The sequence below is a fragment of the Rhea americana genome, unplaced genomic scaffold (genome assembly GCF_003343005.1).
Source record: "Rhea americana isolate MKP2758 unplaced genomic scaffold, rheAme1 scaffold_93, whole genome shotgun sequence".
Classification (NCBI taxonomy): Eukaryota; Metazoa; Chordata; class Aves; order Rheiformes; family Rheidae; genus Rhea; species Rhea americana.
In genome coordinates, this window is record NW_028187122.1 from 1,883,258 (window position 1) to 1,905,314 (window position 22,057).

Sequence of the window (22,057 nt, forward strand, 5' to 3'; positions counted from 1 at the left end):
GGAATCAAATCTCTGAGCTGGCTTTGCAAATCTCAGCCTAAAATATGTAAGTGGGGTCTGAAAGAGGCACGCAGGCAGAATGGGCCTGAAAGATCATGCAGTCACTCAAACTTAACAAAACGACTTCCAAAAATTTGCCTTAGTCTTGGATAGCCATAAGCCCTTCTTTCTCAAGCAGCCTTTATTATCATTAGCACTGTCAAAGGAAAATCTCTGGAACCATGTGGCTCCAGGCCCAGTGATCCATGCAGAGAGGAATGATATTGTCTATGCTGCGTGAGCTGCAGGGAGTCAAATGTTCCTCCTAAATTGACTAACTATGGTCACTGAAACCACGCTGCTTCAGAAATCACATAGGGCTAGTAAGTACTCTGCGATGGCTAACAAGAGAAGCCTCAAAAAGACATTGAAACCTTTTATTTAGAAGATGTTCTAAGGCTGAAACTCTTGGGCCATGCCAGCTAATCTCTAAGAGGCAATGAAAGGCTTACCAGAAAATTTTGTTGAGGAAGTGCAAGTTTTGTTTCTACCAACTAAACTAAGCACTTATGGCAACAGTTGAACAGCCCTTAGAGAGCAGAATTTGTGGGCCCCTAGAATTTTTGTCTTTCTAACGACACTTCGTGCTTCTTGTATGCCATAAAAACCATCCCTTTTTGCATTTCAGCATCTCTGTTTCCTTTGATCTGTACACATTTCTCATTGATGCTAATAGAGAATGACACTGATGGGCAATAATTTTGCAACAAGGGGAGCATAGAATTGTTATTCTGGCTAAAGCAAAAGCAATATCAACAGAGTTTTTAAAAGGCTGTACTCAAAGCTGTGAATTTGAACGTGATATTAGTTTTTTTAATTTTCATTGAGATTATGTCCATATTTTATCCAGGTTATTGTATTCTTGTAAAATTATGCAGCAACCCACTCCAGCATGTTAACAACAAAAGAAATTCTCTAGCTTATTATAAACATCTTTCAAGAAACCAGAAGCACATGTCCTCTGGAAATAATTTCGCTGGTATTTAGGTTATTACAAAAATTTTCCCCAAACACTGGAACTGTTTTGTAATGTTCCCTTAAACTCTAGTTTGTTTGCTTAGGTTTTCTAGAATATTCTCCCTGTGCCTTAGTGTGGTACCATCCTTGGGTTGCCCTTGAGTTGCAGAACACGTTCAGAAACTCGGCAATCCAAGTCTGTCTCTCTGGTGACTATTATCTAGTAACTATGCACCACCAGTGAAAAAAGATGAGCTGTATAATAATTACAGTTGGAAGGAATACATTTTTTTTATCCTGCAGAAATTTGGCAGGATGATGGTACATATATGTCCCCCAGACAGACTGAAGATTCAAAACCTGTGAAATTTTTGTCAGTTAAAAAATGGGGAGACATCAACTGAATGTTTTATTTAGATGAATTTGATACGTCTTTTTATCTGTAGTTGTTACCATTTTGTATCATTGCTGAAACTTCTTTTACTTCAGCTGGTTCAGGTTTCTCACTGAAAGGTCATTTAAAACATTTAAAAGCAGAGAATTATTTTTTTTCTTTTTTTTTTTTTTTTTTTTGAGAATGGCAAAAGGAACACATGACAGACAGCTCTGGGGATTATCTTGCCCAGCTGCTGAATGTGTCTTACTGACTGCCTTGGGTTGAGTTTACTTTGTCCTTTTAAGTATGGCTAGGTGAGTTTGGTGCTTGAAAATCCTTTGGAACATATCTGATTTTTCTGGCAAAAAAAAAAAAAATCTAACATATATGTAGGTAATGTGTTTTCTGCAGGCTACGATGTCTCTTCAGGTGTACTCTGAGGTGAAATATGAAAGCGGAAAGAATGAGACAGGGAAACAGATGCCAGACTCGAGTCCAACAGCAAGGCATTAAACTGAGCCTGTTGGCTGCACACAATGCGAGGATTATTGGTTGCATTAGGGAAACAAAGCAGATTTCATTGTTGGAAAGGCTTTTTTCCTGCTCCCCTCCAAGGATTTTGAACCTTGTCTGGGGCTGCGTAGCAGGAAGGGAAGAACAAATAGTTATTTGTGGTCCACATCCCTGGATTTATTCCAGAGAGAAAAAAGCACCTGGAAACACATTTGCTTCAAGTTCAGCATGAGCTGATGTGCTTTACTAACCTGCAGGCAGCATCTGATTGCCTTAGCTGACGAGAGGGCTGAAGATGAAATGATTTCTAGCCTAGCAGCATGCCTGGGGTCGGTACAAGGCTGGGTGCACCCAGCAAAGGGTGACTATCACCTCCAGACTGAGAGTGCTCTAATCTCAGCACAGCTGTTTGACATAATTACCTATGCCGATATAACTTCTTTTCATGGACTTTTAAAACTTTCCTCTTTTTTTAGTGAGACCTGACCTACGTGAGGAGAGACTGGCCAAGGTGCAATCCCTGCACGACCCGGGGAGGAGAGGTGAGCTCTGTACCCGTGCAGCCGTATTGTGTAAGATTTCAACTGAGCCGTTCCCAAGTCACCTGGCGTTGTGCCTGGGTATCCTGGTTTATACCCTGACCATACTTTAAAGGGCAGAGAATATTTACTGACTGTTGGTGGGCAGGTTCCCAATTCTAATCCTCATCTGCAACGAAGCCATCACAGAGACAAGAGGGGTATTTACACAGCCTAACTTTAGGCACCCACCTTCACTCACGTGCCTAAGTTAGGAAGTTAGCCAGCCTGGGCTCTCTCCATGCCAGTGAGGGGAAAAGTCTTGTCCCCAAAAGGCAATTTAGAGCTTCTGCTCTGGCTCCTGCTCTGACCTCTCTGCCTATTGGCTATATACGGAGCTTAGCAGACCAGCTTCTTTATATAGGTAGCTAAAGTTAGTTGGTATGAAACTGGTCGCTGTTCCCCTGGGATGCCTTGGCCAGGTACTGATTTGTTACTAAGGCATAAATAGGTCTGTCCATTTATTTGATTTGTCTGGCAAAAATCTCAAGATTTCTTCAAACAGAAACTCATATCCAACAGAAACTGCCGTACTCATTCTTCTTTTCCTTATAGGAGCTATACACATGTCTATTATGCCTGCAGCTTCACTTATTGCTGACTTACACCACTGTAGGGCAGAATCACGTCCCATATTTCTGGCTTAAAAAATCTCAGAAAGAATGTGACCAATACAGTTGTGATTCTGTCAGTAACTGATGCTTTTCCCAAAGCACCAAATACCAGAAGTATGTGAAAATCAGTGGCAGGTTTCATTTAAGAAAAGACTAAATTCTTAGACACAGTGACTGCGAGAAAGCTGGAAAACATAATCCAGTGTAACCTAATGCTGAAAATGAAAAGGGCCAAGACAATCAATCACTTTAAAAAGGAACTATTTAAAAAGAAGACTTGTGTGATATTTAAGCCAACTTAGAGTTTCTGAACCTAGAATTCTGGCAACATTACAGCAATTATATGGAGAGAAAATATGGAGAAAATAATGTCATAGAAAGCTACTTACCAAGATCAATTTTCTCTGAGGTTTCAACAGCTTGGGCTTAGGAAAATTATTGGCTATTGGAGCTATGAAAATAAATATTAAGGGAACATTTAACATTATCATAATTCACTATTACTTTTAGTATATGCAGTAGCAAAATATAAATTACAGATTAATAGCAGATTAGCAGCAAATAAATACATGTATTTATCCCAGAATTTAACTGTATTCCAGATAACTTTTTTTTTTTTACAATGAAGTATAGGGTTTATGAATTAGAAGTCATAAGAGTAAGGAACCTGATCTGCAAAATGTGGCTGTTTGTATGCAGAAGCCAGTGCATATACACCTTTTAAGAACTGATCACTTGTGATCTAATACATGGTAAACCTTTAGTTCCTTTCCCTCTCCCAGTTGGCAGCACCTGGCAGTAGCACTCAGAAAGCATGCTCAAGAGTTTGTGTGACTGTTCCTGAAGGCAAATGCAAATCCTCTTGGAAAATGAGGTCCTTGAAAGCTTGATTTTTATCTGCTCATCTTGCACAACCCCTGCAAGTACACTTGCACTTTTAAAGTGTGATATGCTAACCTCCCTCATCAATGAGACTTCATCTTGCTTAACTTTAATCTTCTCTTTGGGTGAGGTGAATATTGTTCTAGACTTTCCTCTCTCTCTCTCTCTCCTGATTATAGTGGGAGCTGAGACTTCTTTCTTGGACTAGGTGACTAGCCTTTAAGTACCTGAAGTTATTGGGAGGAGAAAGCCTGGTCCCAGCGGTAGGCACTGGCTATTTCTTCCCCCACAAGAGCGACTTCAGGTTGCTCCACGGGCAGAGTCAGTGATAGTGGAGGAGTCCTGACATCCCATGCTTTGCTGTCCCCGCCCTGTTGTGCTCTGGATTTCAAATACTTCTGCAGCCCTCTTTTCATACCTTTTGCAGGAATGGCTGGTGGCTGCTCCACTTTTTCTTTCTCTTTCTTTTTCTTTACTTTCTTGGGCTGTAGAGGGGACATGCTTGTCACGCTGGTAACTGTCTCCCCTGAACTGGAAAGCAGAAATCCACATGTGAGTAAAAAGTGAAGGCAATGATAGGAAAGGGAGTGTGTCCCTGTGAGTTCACACAAACATATCACCCTCCCCTTGTGTGAGTGACTTGTTTCTTAACCCTGAGATATACTGAAAAGCCTCTTACAGGGGCTTGGAAATGTTCTAGCCCTTGCATTTTTTCAAACAAACAGCATGGCTTCTTCCACTCCGAAGTCTGATCTGGCCTGGCACAGAAAAGATAAAATGTCTTTATAGGTTTAAACATGACTTGTTTCAGAACACCTACTCCTTGGAAATGTGTATGACCCTACTGCTGCATACAGGATGATGTTGTACCCTTCTTTTCTTGAGGGCCAGAGGAATGCACAGTTTAACTGACTTGCATATGCTCACCCAGGAAGCATATAGCAAAGCAAAATCTTCAACACAGTTCCTTGGCTAAGACTGGAGAAACGGTCAGCAGGACAGGAGTGTGTGCAGCATGCCTTGAGCGAGGTGCAGTCTTTCAGATAGCTTGCAAATCTGTAGCTGAAAAAGCCAGCCTTTAAAAAAGAGGCCAGTGTGTTCAGTGCATATAAAATGGAGAAACAATGTCCCAGTTTCTTAACTGTAGTGCTTCACATTCTCCACGATGTCCGTGCTGAAAAGCACTAATAGGTATGAGAGAAGAGTAGTTAAATTATAAACCCACTCCTATCCAAGAGGGCTTCTATGTTTGGATTATTACAGTTAATTGTCCTTTAAGTATAATAGTTTTCTTATCCTTAGCATCTCCCAAAGCCTAAGGTAGTATATCCTGCTTTTGAGTATTTAGGGGCTTGGATATGCAGTCAAGTTGCAGTGACTTCATTTAGTTACTGTGTGTCAGCTGAGCCATGGTAACTGATTTTGTAGGTGCTCTTAGCTTGCAACTAATGTGAGGTAAAATTGTAATGGGTTAACTGGTAATGAAAGGAATCTTAACTTACAGCTGAGGTAGGAGGAGAGTATACAGCGGTCAGTTATGGTAACTCAGATGATGGACGTGGCTTTGTAAGCAGTTGTTGCTCAGATGTGTCTGTCCATGGGCTCCTCCCAAGAAAGATGAATGCAATAGGAGCTTGGAGACCCTCCTGTTCTGTGCCAGTGAGTTACATCATGCAATGGGATCCCACCAGGATCTTATCGTAATAATACTGACAACTGAATTCTGTGAATTTTGAGTCACTTGCCCAAGATGTTGTTTTTCTGCAGGTTCTTTCAAATAGTGAAAAACTCCTTTTACCTTAATAGAACGAAATATTCAAAGTGGACTGAAGTCTTGATGAAAGTTGACTAAGCTGTTGCCCACACAAGAATAACAAAATATCCGACCTTATCATTTTAAACATCTTTAAGTCAAAATGAATGTCACTGTCATTGGTGAAATCACTCTGGAATTACATTTCCATAGATTAGAAAAGACTGTGGTTTGCTGATTTTACTGAGTTCTGTTCCATGTATTCAGTCCAAAACGTTTGCTGCCAAACTTCTTTAAATGTTTGAAAGGTAAAATATTTTCATGATTTATAAATAAATCATGTAAATTATGTAAACTATGTTATGTTGCACAAAAAATAAATTCAAAGTCTGCCTGAACTGTTGTGACCCTATCCCACAATAACCATTTGTTACTATAAAAAATCAGAAAGTGAAATTGTTTAAAACCAGCAGGAAATGAAACTGTCCTGCCTAGTGTCATTGCCCAAACACAGCAGACTGCAAAGAACAAAAGATACCAAAAAGATGATGAGAATGACTTTTTAATGTTTTTAGTTTTAATAATCCAAAGTCATTAAAGCAAATGTGTGGTTTAAAGAAAAAATTGTTCTGACATTGCTTCTTTAAGCACAGTATATGAAAGGACTTAGTGTCAATTCACTATGTTGCTATTCCTGTTTTGTCACTGAGAAAGAGAAGCTACAGAGAGATGTATTTGTTGCTTACACTTCTCTTTTAAATACTAGGGCTATACAGGGTTAACTAACACCAGGAAATACAATAACTATACTTGCAGTCTCAGAAATGAGTTCCTCAAGCCAAACAAGGAGGCTCAGAAAAGACTCCTTGGCTCTGACACACTGTGTCTTTGTGAACTTGTCTTGTTCTATAGTTAAAAGGAAAGTCACTTTTTTATCTCAATCTCCTCGTCCAGCCTCCTGGCTTGTATTTGAACAGTGTCACATTGTGCATTTCTTGAAGTGTCTAATGTGTTTTTAGAGAGCAAGAAATAGGCAGGAGTTTAGGGAAGAAAACACCTGTGGAAGGTAGCTAACAGCAGTTTCCCTGGAGGCAGCAACTGGTGTTTCTGGAACATGTCCCAAGAGGTGGCAAACTACTGTAACCTGGGGCTTTAATATCCTTATTAGGGTCAAAGACGCAGCACTTCTCCTGTGGTTGGCTTGGTCAGCTATTCCCTTTCCTCAAGAGTCTGTAACAGAAAATTCACCCAAGTTATGCGAACCGCATTAGTATCTTCCAAATAGGGGAGTTGTGTGAAGGAGCCAAGGGAGGACTGGGTTCTTGGGTCTGGCTCAGTCTGGCAGAAACTGCTTCTATGCTCTTAAGAGCATATTTTCACTATTGTGGAAATAAGGCATCAAGATGGATAGCTTTCTGAGGAGAAGGATTTTTTTCACCTCAAATTATTTGTCTCCAGATAAGCAGCTGCCGAATGGCCAAAACAAATAAATAAAAGACAAGGGGAAAAAAATCCCATTTTTAAAGCTATACCTCCTGGAGGTTTTTAGCTCTGAAAACTGACAAAATGATCTAATAACAAGACAGAGAGTACCAAGGAGGATATTTAAGGGGAAAAAACCACCAGGAAATAGAATTAAATGGTTTGGAAAACCCAAAATAAATGTATTTTTTATTTAGGTATTTATTTTTAAAATGTGGGAAAGAAATGGGTTTTGGCTGACTTATTTTTCCCTTTAATTTGTTATTGGTGAAGTAGCAAACTAAGCTCAACCATTTACTTTGTTCTACTGAAAAAATCTGGATTTAATTTTCTTTTCTGTGGCCTTTTCTGTGAAGGCCATGTTGTGAGACCTGGGGCAAATCACAGCACTTTGTGCCTTAGATTCCAATTAAGTAAAAACACCATTATGATGTCAAGGCATGAAATATTTTAAGATGCTTGGGTATTACTGCAATGGGAGCACAGACGTTTCTTAGACACTGGGCTATTAATGTAATTTTGAAGCTGGATTCCACCCTGAGTTTGAAATATCACTAAGGGAGTTGGAGCTGAGCCTCTCTAATCAAAGCTGAGTTTTGCACAGCATAGTCATTTTGAGTTGCAGGAATATCCTACAAACTAGTTGGTCTGCTTGACCTAATGGACATTTAGACCTTGGCTTTTGCATCTGAATGTGCTGAAGCTCTACGACAAACTAGCAAGTATTTTTATAAGATCAGGCAAGTGAAGAGAAGCTAGTGTCCCACGTTTGGGCAAGGGCATAAATGAGATACGATGAAACTTTCTGAGTTTCTAGGTTGATCTGTGGATGCTGAAAGGACTTTTCATGTTTTGCTATGCAGGTGGATGAATGCATCTTATGCCTCTTATATTCTCTGATGCTTCGAACTGAACTTCTGAATGTTGTCATTACCTGACTGTGGCATTGCTGACATTCGGCTGGGACCGACACCAGGGTCCTATGTGGTGTTATTGCTACAGTGAAGAGCAAATTCACAGGGGCTATATCCTGCACCCATACCACTGGTACCACCTCACACAGCTGCATCGCCTTTCCTTCAGTGAGATTACCCATAGCAGTCACATCTGGTTGAGCCAGAATATATGATTTACTTGGCATTCAGGGTCTGGTTTTGTGATGCCATGAAGCATATCCTTGGCTAGGAATGAATAGAAAAAAGTGTTTTGCTTCAACTATGGATCATAATATAGATCATAATGTATGTCTAAGATCCAATGTGCTTACACTACATCAGGGCATCAGCAAGGTACTTAGGCATGCGCTTAACTAAATATGGGAACAATCCTAAGAAGTTCAAAGAGCTTAATGATTTATGTTTTGAGAAGAGGATGGAAAATAAAGGGTACTGAGTGTGAAACATAACTAAAAATCTTGATACTGCTAACACATTGAGAGGTATTTAGCTTTAAAGCCTTGAAATCAATGCACTTCAGACATGCATTTGTAGGATCAGGGCTTTCATATTTTGCCACATCAAAATACATTAAATTGTATTTTTATCCATATAGGGTCATGTGTTACTTTTGCTTCCTGAGATTCTATTTTATAGTGAAGAAACCATGTTGGGTTGTTTTCTCCCTTCTATTCAGCCTACTGTGTTTAGTGTTTGTAGTAGTATCATTACTACACATATTCCCAGAGAGGCAAATTCTGTAATATAATGAGTCTTTTTATCAGACTGCCATGTTCTGTTCTTTCACTGTTTTGACAGTCATCTTTTCAATTGGTTTCATTTTTCTCTTGTTCTCTCTATCAATCTACTTTGCTTTTCTTCCCCCTGCCCCTTCCTCTTTTGTTTTGTAATACCAGCTTTGTCCCAAGAGCTAATAATGAAGGAGAAAAAAAAACATTCAGGGGAAAATGAAAATTGCTGAGCTATCTGTTTAAATTTGTGGTATGGTGCAATGGCTGGTCAGGGTCACAGAACAAAGATCTTCCAATAAATAACACCAAAGTTTCAGTTTGTACTGTCCTCTCCTGAACTCTGTTGCTTTATTGTGACTTCACTTACTCCCTAGTGTCAGTTAGAACGAATACAGTGATTTTCCCACGAGAAGGCACTAAAAAATTATACTAGTTCAGGATCCAGGACATGCTATACTTGGCTTAGAATCTGTGCTAAAAAGATACTATGAGAAATAGTATCTGTGATACCTAGTGATACTAGATTTAAAGTACAAGACTAGAAACACATGTTTTATCTCACTGCAAACTGGGAGACAGCTGTTCTTTTGCAGTATTATGAGGCATCCCTCTTTAATCATTTTTGCTTGTGAAATACTGTGTCAACTTTCTTTCATTGCAGTTCCAGCACAGTTTGTATCTCAAGAAGCTTGTAAGTTGGAAACCGGTTAAATATCACCAAACAAATCATACCTTTTGGCTGTCAGAGGTATAACAGGGATATTGATTAATGGCTACAGCAGAAGTAGTATCTTTCCCATCACTTAGAATCTTCAGCTGGGAATAGACCTTGAAAAAATATGCTTTCTAGCCCCACTCCCAGGTCCTGGATACAGGACTTACTCAGTAACAATGTGGTTTACTCCACGTAGCAGGGTGGTTTAGGTCACTCATGACCATCTGGTGAGTTGTTGGAAAACCCTAGGAAGTTGCACAGCATGAAAGCAGAGTTCTCCAAAAAGCAATTCAGAGCCTCCAGGCAAGGATTCCTCTTGCATCTGCAGCATCTACAACTAGACAGTCTGAGCAGACCCCTCTATCATGCACAGAGGGTGTTGGCCAAGGTGTTGGCTTTCAGGCATGAGTAACGAACCTGGGACTTTATCTTTGTGTAGGCATTTTGGAAAACTTCACTCATCTTTTTCATTACAAACAGCAAAATCAAAACAGAACTGATGAGTTAGAGCAAAGAGAATTGTAATCTCCTACCTGTTCTGGGGGCATTTCACCAGGTAATGCTTCACTGTTAAAGAAAAAACAAAAACAGAAAATGTGGCTTTATACTGACAGAGTTTATGAATTACAAGTGGACACTGTAGATAAACCTGTGCTCCTAAGACCGTGGAGATGACAGTTTGTTACAGCAGGAGAGCTTCTAATCCTTGCTGTGTATTATATTGTGAATTATAGTCTAACTCAAAGAGGTATTTAGGCCTGGGAATGGTGGATGTACCAAACAACATGAAAAATCTGCTGTGAAAGTGCTGGACAACTCACATTCCAGTGGTCAGTGCAGCCAAAAGACAGCTTGCTAAGGAAAAGCACAGCAGGCTAGTAATTTAAAGAGTTTTGTTTCCCTTGTAGTGCCTCTGTTTATTTCCAGAAGTCTGAAATAAACCATTCATCCACAGGAGCCACTGCTGTTCCTAATGTCGCCTAGGCTGTGGCCTCAGGCATGCAGGAATTGCTTCCTGGGATCAGATCAGAGGTCCACTCAGGCCGGTGTCCTGTCTCTCAGTGTGGGTGTGTATGTGTGAGCTGTATAAATCCTTCATGCTGCTTTGAATCAGTAGCCCTGAGCAAGGGCAGCTTCGCCCCTGCAGCCTTTAAGGAGCCAGGGTTATGATGACACTCTTCTTGTGACTTAATGTCTTCTGTGTTCAGCCCAAGCCTTGCTTTGTGGCGAGTGTGGAGAAATCCAGGGAGGAGGAGAGGCTCTGGCTCTTCTTATCAACCTACTGCCAACTTACTTCTCAGAAAGAAAACTGGCTGCATCCCTGGGCCATGACATAAAGTGCAACATAGACCCCCTCTCTTAATTTTCCCTCTTCCTTAAAAGACCATGAAAACTAGACAACACTACACTTGCATAATTGTGCCCATCTGTATAGGAAAATGTTCTCATCTGGTCTTATGCAAGTTCTTCCATTCTAAGGAAATTCTAAGGCTCCTCAAAGGCTGGATTTTCAGTCCTAAATGAAAAAGGGAGTTGAAAATACTAAGAACCGAGGCTAATACACCATGGCCAGGTCTTCAGATCTAAGCTGGCCAAGGCAGGATTTCCGTCTCTCTGTCTGTCCGTACTCACTATTGGCTTGGTTTTTATAGCAACTGGAGGCTACTCCAACTGAGGTGGTTAACACCTTGAAATCCCATAAAAATGGGCAATGTCCTGAAGTTCAGCAAGAAAAATCTGGGTGAGAAGAGAAGACATTCCCAGGAAACTTCAAATTACAGAAATCTCAAGCCTAAGTTAATTGGCAATGGAGACTTAAGGCACTGGTGCTTAGGCTCCCGTTTTGATTTTAATACAAAAGACTTCAGTCTTACATTAAAGTTCAGTTTTCAGGCTTTTAGTTTTTCATGCAGAGGAAAAGCTCGAGAACAATGTTACAATACTTTTGACTAGCTCTAGGTATGTATGCCCTGCCCCAGAGAGGATTCCTCAAAAATTCTCTGCACCAGGGACTGTGAAGAGCAACCTTTCCTGTAACAAAAACATGGGTACAGGCTTCTACCAAAACCACATAGGGTTTACTAGCAGCAACCATTGTTGCTTTCTAGTGTCCCTTAGCTGTCCTGTGCTATGGGCCATCTCAAGCTACAGTGCAGTTCCACGCAAACCGAGTTTCATCAGTGAGGAACTGGACCATTTCACCTGAATTAGCCAGGTTTGGTCAGATTTTACACACATACACTGCAGAGGGATCATCTCCAGCTTACCTACTGCAAATACCAACCTTTAATTTCATGTGTGAGTCATATTTTCCCCCAGACTGGGCTATCATTGTAGGTAGTTAGGCAGAGTTCTCTCTCCCCCTACACTTATTTGGGTGTTTGCCTCTCTTCCTTATAAGTAAGGTGGGGTTGTTTCAGGTGATCCTCCTTGAGGTAGTAGAGTTGAGGAATGGGGGAGGAAGCTGAGAGCTGAAAATGCTGGGCAGCAGAGAACAGGAAGAAGCTCAAGAGGGGGGTGGTGTAAGGCTGGTGGGTGCTGAGGTGGTGGGGGCAGAGAGTAGAGGAAGCTGTTGGTGTCACTTTGCTTTGTTCGAGATGTGTTCCTGTGACAGAGATTGAATAGCAGAAGAAGTTCAGGAAGAAGCTTTGATAGAAATTTGTCCAGCAAGGAGATATTTTTGGTTGCCTTTGGCCCCTGACCTGCTCTCCAGGGAAACAGCAATGCCAGGCTTCTCTTGGAGGCCCTTTGAAGAAGATGGAATGATAATCACCTGATCTGAAAGTGGAAGAAGACTGGGCTTGGAGTCTGGCTGAAGGCTGATGGTGAGCTGAGGGATGATTGCTTTGATATATTATTCTTTGTTCCCCTCCTCAAGGAAGGATGGGCTTTGTGATTTCACTGGAGACTCCTTTTATAAGAAATACTAGGATCTGCCTATTGCAGTCCAGGATGGAGATACAGAGTACCAAGAACAGACAGAAGGTAAGATAACACTTCCATGAAAGTACTGTTTTGGGGAGCGATGCCTTACTCTAACAATATCAATGAGTGTACTGCTGTTGGCTGGCAGGCCAGGTATCTCCTGACTCTAACCCTTGGATGGTGCTTCTGAAGGGTGTCAGAGAAGTGCTGAGGAGCAAGGTGGCACATTGGTCTCTGAGCCTGTATCACTGAGTGGGGACAGTAGATCCCAGGGACTGCTGCTGCCTGAGGCAGAGCTTCAGGGCTGAGCCTCCTGCCTTGGCCCAGCTGCTGTGGGGAGAACCAGCAGCAGAGGGCTGGTGGAGACTGCACCCGTCACTGAGGCTGCTTCCTGGACTGCTCCAGGAATATTTAGTTCCCTGCTGCTTAACTGAGTGCTGAACCAATTAATGTGAACTCAGGAAAACACTTTGATTAGGTGGTGCTAGCTGAAAGTCTTGTCCTAAAATCTAATCAGTTGCATGCTGAGTGATTCTTGGCTAAGCTTTTCTGTTTTTTTTTTTTTTCCCCATTGAATTCGTAAGTTTTGTGTTGCCAGTGTTTACTGGATGATGTTCAAAATCTAAATAAAAATGTAGTTAAGTCTGCAATTAATCAGATAGTAGGGCTGAAAAGAAAGGATTTTAGCAACTCAGAAGAAAATACTTTTTTTATATTGTATACTCATATTCCATACTGTATTCTGTATTATTTCTATATTCAGCGTGTGTTAGTTTTTCTCCAAGCTGCTCATTCACTTACACTAGTGAACTTAACCAGATGCAAAATCTAGCCCAATGTCTGCTAAAGAACAACTAGAATAAATCAGCATGTCTAGTGCTTGTGGCTTCACGGTGACTCAAGATGACCAACATACTTAAATGTGGGTACTCTCCTGGCACAAAACCCTTGTCATCATTTAGCAGGGCAGGAAAAGTAACACCGACTTTTTTTCTTTCTCTTTGAAAACAGAGTGGTTGGGTTAAATTAAAAGGAGAGTTACTCTACCAAATGTGCTATCAGGAAAGTGGAGCTTGATGATGGTTGTGGTCAGGCGCAAACTTCTGTATAAATCCGTGTTTTGTCTTGCATGTCTTTTGCCTTGTGTGTCTGAGTCATACATTCCTTCATGGCACATGTGTTTGTTAGTGCTGAAGAGGAAACAAAGCCACGATTCTCTCCCGTCATTAATATAAAAAATAAATCACTAAGCAAATCACTAAGTAAACTCTTTTTCAAACCTTTTACTAGGAGTAAATGTAAGAACCATCTCTGTAAGAACCATCTCAGGACATGCTGGCTGCTATGCATGCTGATACCTTATCCTCACGGCTTTTAATTACATGTGATGTATTCACATGAGCCACTGTTAAACTAAAGTTAAAGTAGGCTTTGTGCTGGTTACTTCATGGGTCTGAAATAACACTTTTGATTAGATCAGGGCTGTTTCCATGCAGTTTGAGCCTCTTTGAAAAACCCTCTCTGAGGAAGAGAAGATTGAAATGGTAATCTTTGATCTTGACATATTATTATGAAAATGCACATCTGAATCATGAAATGATACTTTAGGCCCAAAGAATGCTATAAACAAGAGAGGTAAAAGCTCTCTTCCCCCACCTCCAACTTCCCGCAGAATATTGACAGCTATTCAGGAAGGGGTAAGAAAACATAACAGAAGCAAACCTCTTTGAAGCCCTTCTAAACATGTCTGCAGAGCATATGACATCCATGCAAAATGTTAACTGTATCTGATCAGAATGCAATTTAATGACACAATCTTGGATTGATGTTTATGAAAAGCTGAAAGGTTTTGAAAAGTCAAATGCAATTATAAAGTGAAATAGCTATTCAAAGGAAGGAAAGTGCTTTGTTTAATTATTCTGTGGAGGAAAAAATCCATTTTCCTGGCAGAAATTAAATGATCTTTCCTACCAATAATTTTGTTCTTTTTACGTAAAATCAAAGTAAGTACGTATTTCTCTTTCCTGAATTTGCTGCATTCTCATTTTCCCCTTCTCCCTCTCTGGCGTGGGTCCCACAGTCAGCAAGAATGACATTTCGCTTACCTGTGGATCTCCTCTTGTTTAGAAGTGATTGACAGAGAATGACAAGTGTAAACAGGAGGACGCTGATGATTCCTATTGAACACACAAACACTGCATACACATACAGATCTGAAAGCCAAGCACAGATTAGACTCAGTGTTGCTGTTGCATGCTTCGTGCTTACAGGACAGGAAAAGGTTTGTGTACAGGACCTAAATAGACCTCTGCCCAAAAGATTTAGGGTAACATTTCAGAAGTCATTCAACCTGCTTGAAACTTTGATATGCTGTCCTGCTCAGTTTAAAATTTGAGGAAAGTCTTCAAAAATGCTAATAGGTGTAATTCCAGGGGTGCTTGAGGAGGAGGGGAGGGCTGATCTTTGTTTCTTTAAAAGCAAAAGAGCTTTAGCTGGATCATTTCCCTAGTTCAAACAGCTCTGCTGTTTTGTAAGAAATAAAAAGGGGGTGGAGGGGAAGATCTGGAAGTGCTGAATGGCTGGGGAAAGAGAAGGAAAGGCTGTGGCAGCTTCTTTTGTTAGCAGCACTGTCTTGATTTTTTTTTTTCTCCTTTTCCTTGTTTTTCTTTCATTTTTCAACCTACAGCCTCAGTATCCTCCTTTTATGGCTTTCAGTCATAATGTATTACCCCTGAAGCTGACAGCAGTTCTACCACTGCAGATCAAGAGAGAATATTTTGTACAGGAGGAGAAGAAATTTTTAATGACTTATTTCTGCCTTTTCTTGAACTCTAAATGGAGTATTCTGTTTAAGGATGCTCTACCCATTAATGTCCTGAAATGTCCTGAGGGAGGTATACTGGCTCTAAAAAGAAGAAACTAAGCCTCAGAGGTCAAGTGGCATTGTAGAAAACAGCGATGCTGGAACTAGACCCCTGACATTCAGTTCTGTGTTTTATTTACAACCTCTCTCTCTTTACAACGGTAAAACAATGTAGTTTGTAAATTGTGATCTGAACAGCAAGGCTTCCCACAGGATCAAGGCAAGACTGTAAGTGAAGTCTCCCACCTGGCAGGCAGGGCAGTGGGATAGCAGCAACCAGTCGTGCTCACACTTTGCTGATGCTTCTGATTGGGGTGGGAGGAGGAGGGAATCCCATCCGAGGGCAGTTGCTGCATTTCAGTCTCCTGTAACAAATGTTCACTAATCTACACAGAAAATGCTGCTTGCCTTAAAACTCCAGGGAGCTTAAAGATGCTCTTGCAGTGCTGATTGTGTTCAGTGAGCAGTTTCCAATGCTACTGGGAGCACAGAGTGCTTCAGACATGCTCAGCGCCTTCATAGACAGGGAACTGCTATTAGAAGTCACTATAGACTCACTATTAGCCAGACAAGGGTTATTTCCCCACTGACTATGATGCATGTATGAGAAACTGCAGTGGAAGCCTTACATTCTCTTTCTCCAACATTCTTTGTGCTTTGTCGAACGCTTCCTGAGATAAGGCTTGAGTTTGCACAGGAATACCAAAACTGGGCCTAATTAGTGCACTTTAGTTGTACTGTAGTGTTGGACTGAATTAACATTTGTCTTGTGTGCAACTAGCAACACTGGATGCATCCTTACCTTCAAAAAACTTCCAAGCTTCATGGTTTTTCTTGAAAGTGGGATCATCTGAAGCTCTTGGTGAAATCACTGGAGGGAAAAAAAAAACAAACAAAATAAAAAGACCCTCTTTTTGGAGCATATACTTTTTACTTTTAAAAAATGAACAAAAAAAGTACAGAGTGATGAAGTACTAGGTTAAGGGATAGGGTTGAGATCTCGGTGGTCGCAAAAACAAAAAAAAAAAAAAAAAAAACAAAGAGGACATGATGACAATCGAAAATATGTCGTATAAAATGTTGGGACCTCTTGAAGTAAATGGAAGCTCTGCCTTGGACTTCAGTGCACCAAGATCTTATTCTATCTCATGGGTAATTAATCTTTCAGCAAAATGCTTTTATTATAAAACATCATTATAAAAGTAGATATAGAAATAGATGAATGTTAATGTTATAACAGCTGTGCAACCTAGAATTGGGATCTAAATGCTATGCCTGCCAGATCACTGTTCAAAACCCTCTCTGCTTTTCCCAGACAGATTGTTTATACATGCTGACATTGCTTGATGGCATCAGATGAGACTTATCAGATGAAACCCACTGATTGTTTCTCTATTTTGCTAGCAATCATTGCAATGGAATAGGAGTCTGGTGATGTTCTCCAGCTTGCCATTGAGGACTGAACCTCCAAAAGATGTTCAGGTAGCAAACCACTTAAGAACCAGTGCCTTACTGGAAAGGGCAATAATTAAGGAGAGTCCTGAAGGAATGTGATGTATTGGCTTAACACAGTGGATATGGAACTACTTTCAGGAATAATGAAATCAGCTATTTAGCAGTGAAGGGAAGTTTACTCTGAATATTTTAACAAATTTACTTATTTGTTACATAAAAACATCACGCATGAAAATTTTTGTTCAGCATTTTGACCTTCCCTCAAAGAAAAGATATTTATTCATTTTGCAAAAAAAAAAAAAAAAAAAAAAAAAAAAAAAAATTTAATTTTAAAAATTTTTTTTTATAAAAAATATTTCTTAAAAAATCATTTTGCAAAAAAAAAAAAAAAAAAAAAAAAAAAAAAATGCATTCTGTATCTTGCAACATTTTTACCATTGGAAATTGTCGCATACTACTAATATTTCATGGAATTCAGAATTTATTCTACTGAAAACTCTTAATACTTAAACTTACAATGAAACAGATTGTTCCAATCATCTCTACTTATTTGGTTTTGTACATGCTAGCACAATTTTTGTTGGGCTGGTTAATCTGTTTGTCCTCCTACATGTAGTCTCTTCTCTTAAACTGTAAATCCTTCGGAACAGAGACTGCTTATCCTAAGATGTGTACAGTACCTGTGTAATGGGCTTTGAGGAATCACCCAAGTGGAACTGGTGCTTTGGAGGTGCTGTGAGTTGTTCTGAGTAGACTAGGCATCGTTCTGAGTTTCCTGATAGGAAGGCAGTAGGGGAGCTATCTTTCTGATATCTTTGTCCTCGGATTAACTTTTCTTTATTGTGTTCTGGAGGATAATGAAGATCATTAACTTGATTTTAAGTTAACATTGATCAAACAAGTCCATGAAAAGTCTTTGAGTGGAAGATGGGTTTTGGGGAAGAGATCCAACCAAGCTTAGAGTGCAGATGTTGCAAAGCTCGAGCAAGAGATGCTTGCTGGTGAATCAGGACGTGGATTTCTGCTGTTTCTATTATAAAGATTTAATAGTATGCTTCTTATAGATGCTTTTTGACGTGCTGTATTCACTACTCTTAAAGGGGCAAACTATAGCAGTTCAAATTCATCTGGGCCTCCTGAAAACACTAGTAGTGAACTGTAGTTCACAAGTGAGTCCATGAGTAGAAGACTGTAAGAACTCCCATCTCCATTAAGTGAGGCTCCTTTTCTGAACAACAGTATTCAGCCCCTAGAAGAGGAGTCAGGTATGTAGCTAATCTTTTAACTGTCATCATTAAATAAGAAGGAACAATAGCCTGTAACCCAAATTTATAGATAGACATGTAGGAGTTGTGGGAAAAAATTACATGTGTTGCAAAAAACACATTTGCAACTTCTTTATGGCCCACACAAATTCACATCAACAAACTTGCTAGCAAAATAACAAAAGCTGGATATAAGTTAATAGCAATAAATAGCGGAAACCCAGACATCATTTAGCAAGTTCTTTTGCTTGGAATAGTGCTATGCTTTGTGGTTGGCAAAGGCTACATACTGACCTAGCCTAGTTTTTTTTCTGTTTCCCATGCAAGTACTCAGATATTGAAGAGGCAGAATGACTTCCTTCTCCATTCCCTTTGGAATTTTCTAATTTACACAGTGACCACCTCCTCTTGTGCAAACCAGAAAAGGGACCTAAATGCTATTTCTGCATCCACTTGATGTGCAAGCTTGTAAGAAATTTGTTTGGTGCTTTGGCATAAAGATATCATCTTGGTTTTGGACATAACTTCAGACATATTAAGTGAAACAAAATGCTAGATAAGACAGCATCTGTGAAGTGTTTGTGATGTGTTGCTGTTACCTTATTTGATAAAGCAGAAGTATATAATTTAAGTATCCACATGGTTCAGGCAGGTCATATTATACCTTTTTTTAATCCTGAATCTAACTGTAATGTAACTAAATTCCTTTTCAACAAAAAGTGCAACTAATCGTAATGTAAAATGAAGAATGTGGAGGAAAATTTCCTTGAAAAGCCCAAGCATTACCATTAGGGAAACTGCTGACTTTACCACTACTATGAAAAGAGTTGCCTTCCCTCCCACATAAAGTAAGCTCTTTATACTTGGAGTGCATTAACTTACTGCTAGCTAAGGCAATTCTTTGTTTCCAATAGAGTGCCTGTTAGCAGTAAAAAAGTTGCTTTGGCCTTTAAATATATATATTTCTTTATTCTAATTCTAAATCCAGATGAAATACCCCTTGTTACAAAGGTCTGCCTCAGATCCCCACAGGTGTTGTGTCAGTATGTTTAGTCTACAGGTGATCCTGCTTTCCTCTTTTATCTCAAGTTTCCTGCTCTGCCTTGGATTACCTTTGAAGAAGAAAGAAGCAATGCAGCTGTCTGGACACTTTCAGAAAGATGAATTAATAGTCTCATGACCTCACCCTGATTCTGTATTCATGAATAGCACTAAAAATCAGGGAAACAAGAAATATTTAAGTATTTCAGGGCTGAACTGAAAAGTTACCATTTTTCTTCTTTGCAATAACTACATTGATCTGAACCCTAGATTTTAGCTAGAAAGAGCATTGAGGGATTTCTGTGTTATAGCTATCAACCTGTGCATCTATGAATGATGCAGTGACTTTTTGCAAAGGAGGGACAGAGGAAAGGAATTTTAGATTGACTTTTATTCTGCTGCTACTTTCCTGAAACATGTCATTCCTTTTCCAAGCACTCTAGATAAATCCATATGTTTCACTACAGCCATTTAGGAAATTCTGTTGTTCAGTGTAAGAAAAAAAACGCTTTAAATTGCAGACCCAGCTTATGAAATGAGCAGAGGAAAAATACCACATAACTGGCTGAAAAAAATAATAAAATGTGACCCTGCATCTGATTTGCTCTCTTTTTACATTTTTTTTCCCCTGGAACCTACTACTTGTTCTGCGCTCCTTCAGTATGTCTATTGGTCTATTTTGCAAATCTTTCATGTAAGAAATGCACTAGTTATTCACTCAGTCTTTTGATGTGCTACTTTTGGAGATAGCTACTTGGTTTGCTGCAGAGCATCTGAGGGAATTATCAGTACAGTGTAAGCCCCCAGATGAAGCAGTCCTTTCCTTCTTCAATGCTTCTGTCTCCTGGCACCAGGTCTGGCCCTCCCTCAGCTCTCTTTCCTCAAGCTGTCCTCAGAATTTCTTTTCACATCCCTGTGTGATTAAGAGACTAACCACTGAGCCTTAGGTCCAGCCATCCAGCATGGGGTCAGTGCTTGTAAAACTTTATGCTCTCCGGAGATAGAAAATGACTGAGTTCAGGAGATGCTGGGCTCTAGTGCTCTTAGTCCTCCCCCTTTAAAAAACAAAGGAGTGAAAAAAATAACAAAAATCTAACCAGGAATTGTTCTTTGAAATGTGAAACTAGGGAATTCTATGTCCCATATGCTCGCCTGCAGTAACCTTAGTACTGGCCTTCTGCTTCTCTTGTGACATGTCTAGGAGCTCTAAGCACTGACTGTGACATGGGAGGTCACCTGCCACATGGCAGATCAACAACAACAGTTACCTGCTTTGCTCACAGCTTCCCTCAGTGAGGGAGTTAATGGGGATCTCTTTCTCCCCCATAAGCCAATTTCACATGACTTATACAAATTTAGCATCTTTAAGACCTTTATGTTTCTGTCACATCTGCTTAAAATTGGCCCACGGATTCAGAAGGTGGTGGACTAACTGGTAGTGTGATCAGATAGACTGTGTTTTTTTTAGGATACCAGGTCATGGATTACGGATGAGATTTGACTGCCCAATTACATTTCTGACCCATGGTACTGTTGCTCTGGTGATTTGTATTTAGGAGTCCAATGAAATTTGATAAAGTTTTCAGTAAAGTTCCTCTTCCTTGATCTTCTGTGCAAAGAAGTGTAGCTGATAGAGAGCTGTGGTCTGGGTGCCAGAGGGGTGCGCTCTTTCCTGGGGGAGGCAGGCAGGGGATCAAGATCCCAGTTTAGACCTCAGTCCTGCTCTGTCACTCAGGGGGGACAGAAATTTATTGCATAATTTCTGGCTGTCTGCAAACAGGAAGCAAAGGAAATCCTGCCCGAATGTCTCAGAGGCTTCCTAGACAAGTTTTGCAGACCCAGTAAGATCAAATGGTTTAGACTGGGATTTTTTTTGTTGTTGTTTACAGTTGATCCATGCTCTTTGCTACTAAGCCAAATTGAACTTCAGCTCTCTATTATTAGTATCTTTCATCATCACTATTAATAAGCAGCTAATTACATTATGTTAATGCCATGATTTATCAAGGCAGTTTTAAACATTGCTGGTCAAAATGAAGTTGCTATTTACCTTCTGTTATATTGTTTTTCACATACTCCTGCATCTCTGATAGATCAAAGCAAAAGCTTGTGACATCTGAGAGCTATCCAGAGTAGATCATAAATTCACAAAGATCATCTTCTACAGTCATCTATGTCTCCCTGGTGTGTGTATAATCCAAAAGGGATACAAAACCCTAATGAAACCAGTGAAGTTAGCATTTGAGGGAATGTGCTTTGATTTTAGACTGTGTAGATATGTGTCTGAATTCATCTTGAAAAGGCCTGTAGTCAGTAGAGGTAGGGCCATTTTCCCCAAAATATAAATTAGATAAGCAGGATTAGGATTTCCCAACAACTGGAATAACCTTTGTGTTCTAAACTCTGCAATAAGTTTAACATCAAAACCAATGGAGGAAACTTTTTATGAAGTGAAGTACAGTTTTTTTTTTTCCCCCACAAGTTTTTCTGTGATTCCTGTATGAACCTCTGGATGTTTGAATTTTGGTTTGAATGACCTCTGAATTTCCAGACCCACAGACCCAAGTGGTCACACTTGCTTTCTTGCATTATCTTTAGAGTAGGCCCTGTGGGAAATCAACTCTTTTATTTATAAAACCACAAGCAGAGGGCTTGTTTGCCAGCTAGTGCTAGCAGTACAGATGCCGAGCACAGGTTACCTCTTCAAAGAAATATGCTCTCTAAAATCCAGTTTTAGCCGTCTCAAAGTGTGGACGTGGTAGCATTAGATTTGAGCTAGCTCATCTCAAAGAAAAGGCCTATTTCCAAGTTGAGATCTATGCTTTAGAAATCCTCATTCCTCTGTGGTCATTTGTTTGTCTAAAGTTCAAAAAAATTGGCTGGTCACTGCTTTTCCAGCTCTGCTTTTTGAC

The 22,057-nt window shown here is 40.0% G+C and overlaps 1 protein-coding gene across 1 annotated transcript in view; it reads right to left on the reverse strand.

The window, feature by feature from the left end:
- The window catches only part of VSTM4 (V-set and transmembrane domain containing 4), a 38,564-nt gene that overhangs the window by 9,973 nt on the left and 6,534 nt on the right, over positions 1 to 22,057 (reverse strand). Inside the window, exons 3-7 of the mRNA XM_085324738.1 lie at positions 16,187 to 16,255; positions 14,627 to 14,734; positions 10,130 to 10,163; positions 4,378 to 4,490; positions 3,467 to 3,528 (exon numbers count right to left, since the gene is read on the reverse strand). Of these exons, the coding sequence (XP_085180864.1) occupies positions 3,467 to 3,528; positions 4,378 to 4,490; positions 10,130 to 10,163; positions 14,627 to 14,734; positions 16,187 to 16,255 (386 nt within the window). The remainder of the gene's footprint in view (positions 1 to 3,466; positions 3,529 to 4,377; positions 4,491 to 10,129; positions 10,164 to 14,626; positions 14,735 to 16,186; positions 16,256 to 22,057) is intronic.